The sequence below is a fragment of the Sinocyclocheilus grahami genome, unplaced genomic scaffold, assembly GCF_001515645.1.
Source record: "Sinocyclocheilus grahami isolate Dianchi unplaced genomic scaffold, SAMN03320097.WGS_v1.1 scaffold9337.1, whole genome shotgun sequence".
Taxonomy (NCBI): Eukaryota; Metazoa; Chordata; class Actinopteri; order Cypriniformes; family Cyprinidae; genus Sinocyclocheilus; species Sinocyclocheilus grahami.
In genome coordinates this window covers 1-1,262 of record NW_015512552.1, presented here as the reverse complement: position 1 = coordinate 1,262, position 1,262 = coordinate 1, and the positions used below count along the sequence as shown (strand labels likewise).

Genomic DNA, 1,262 nt, shown 5'->3' with positions numbered 1-1,262 from the left:
ACTCTTCCCACACTGATCACATGTGTATGGTTTCTCTCCAGTGTGGATCCTCATGTGAATCTCGAGATTGTGTTTGTATGTGAAACTCTTTCCACACTGAGTGCAGGTGAACCTTTTCTTGTCTCTTCTTTTCAGTAAAGAAACACTTTCAGTTTGTGAGCGAGTTTTTCCTCTAGTTTTGAAAATGTTTTTTCTCCTCCATTAGATCTGAAATTAATGTTAAAAAGGAAACAATATAAATAAATCATGTGACGTGAAAGTAGACAACAGCTACACCAAATTATGATCATTTTGACACATTTTTACAAAATAAGGTACAATTATCTATTTAAAAAAACAAATCCAATGTTTCTGTAGTAAGAACTATTCAATGCTTGATCAAATCCACAATTATAAATATTATTTTATAAACATAATATTAATATATTATACAAAAAAAAATTTAATTAATAACCATTTAAAACTAATTAACTGGCCAATATTTTTCACTCAACACAATTTTCATTCCATTTCTTCTTTTTTAAAGCATTTTTTTTAATGGCAACACCCCCAGGAAGTGACATCATTTGAACATTTAAGTTTCAGTCCTTATTTCGTACCCTGGAGATAGAAAGTCTCCCCTATATTATTTATTGGTTCAATTTGTTTCCCCTTCGTTTGTTAACACCATATCTGATGAACTGCTGATAACTTTAAATGTTCTTCAAACTCATTAATGAAGGATCAAGAATAAACACCAACCTGTTTGTTCTTCAGTGTGTTTCATTCTGCAGGGTTCTGGATCTCTCATGTTCTCTCTGTCCTTCAATAAACTCTGTCTCTGCAGATTTCACTTCTTCCTGATGCTTTGATGCTCGTCTTCACTTGTAGACTGATGGGAATATTCCAGCATTTATTGCTGAACTGCAGTGGGAGGAGCTTCACTGAAGGTAATACTGTTGTGGGAGGAGCTTCTAAACTATTTTTTATTTTACAAACATAATGTCAAAAAAGAAAGAAAGCTGAATAACATTAAAATCTCATCAGCAAGTCTTGAGATTGATTTCTTTGAACAGATTCATACTTTAGCTTTTGGCTCCAAACACTGAAACAATCACATACACGAATGTACAGAAAACAAACACTGGAAGAACATGAAGAAAATCGCCCATGAATTTAAATAAAACATGGTTATGTTGGTGTTTTAGCGGTTGATGAAATAAAGCATCTCACGGAAGAACATTAAAGGGGTCATATGATGCAATTTCATTTTTTCCTTTCTC

The 1,262-nt window shown here is 32.8% G+C and overlaps 1 protein-coding gene across 1 annotated transcript in view; it reads right to left on the bottom strand.

Annotated features, from left to right (window-relative positions):
- LOC107578219 (gastrula zinc finger protein XlCGF71.1-like) overlaps positions 1 to 945 on the bottom strand; it is a 1,673-nt gene extending 728 nt beyond the window's left edge. Inside the window, 3 exon segments of the mRNA XM_016264196.1 lie at positions 1 to 156; positions 158 to 207; positions 742 to 945. The exon segment at positions 1 to 156 is cut by the window's left edge and continues 728 nt beyond it. Coding sequence (XP_016119682.1) covers positions 1 to 156; positions 158 to 207; positions 742 to 790 — 255 coding nt within the window. The 5' untranslated portion in view covers positions 791 to 945.
- Between the last annotated feature and the right edge of the window lie 317 nt (positions 946 to 1,262).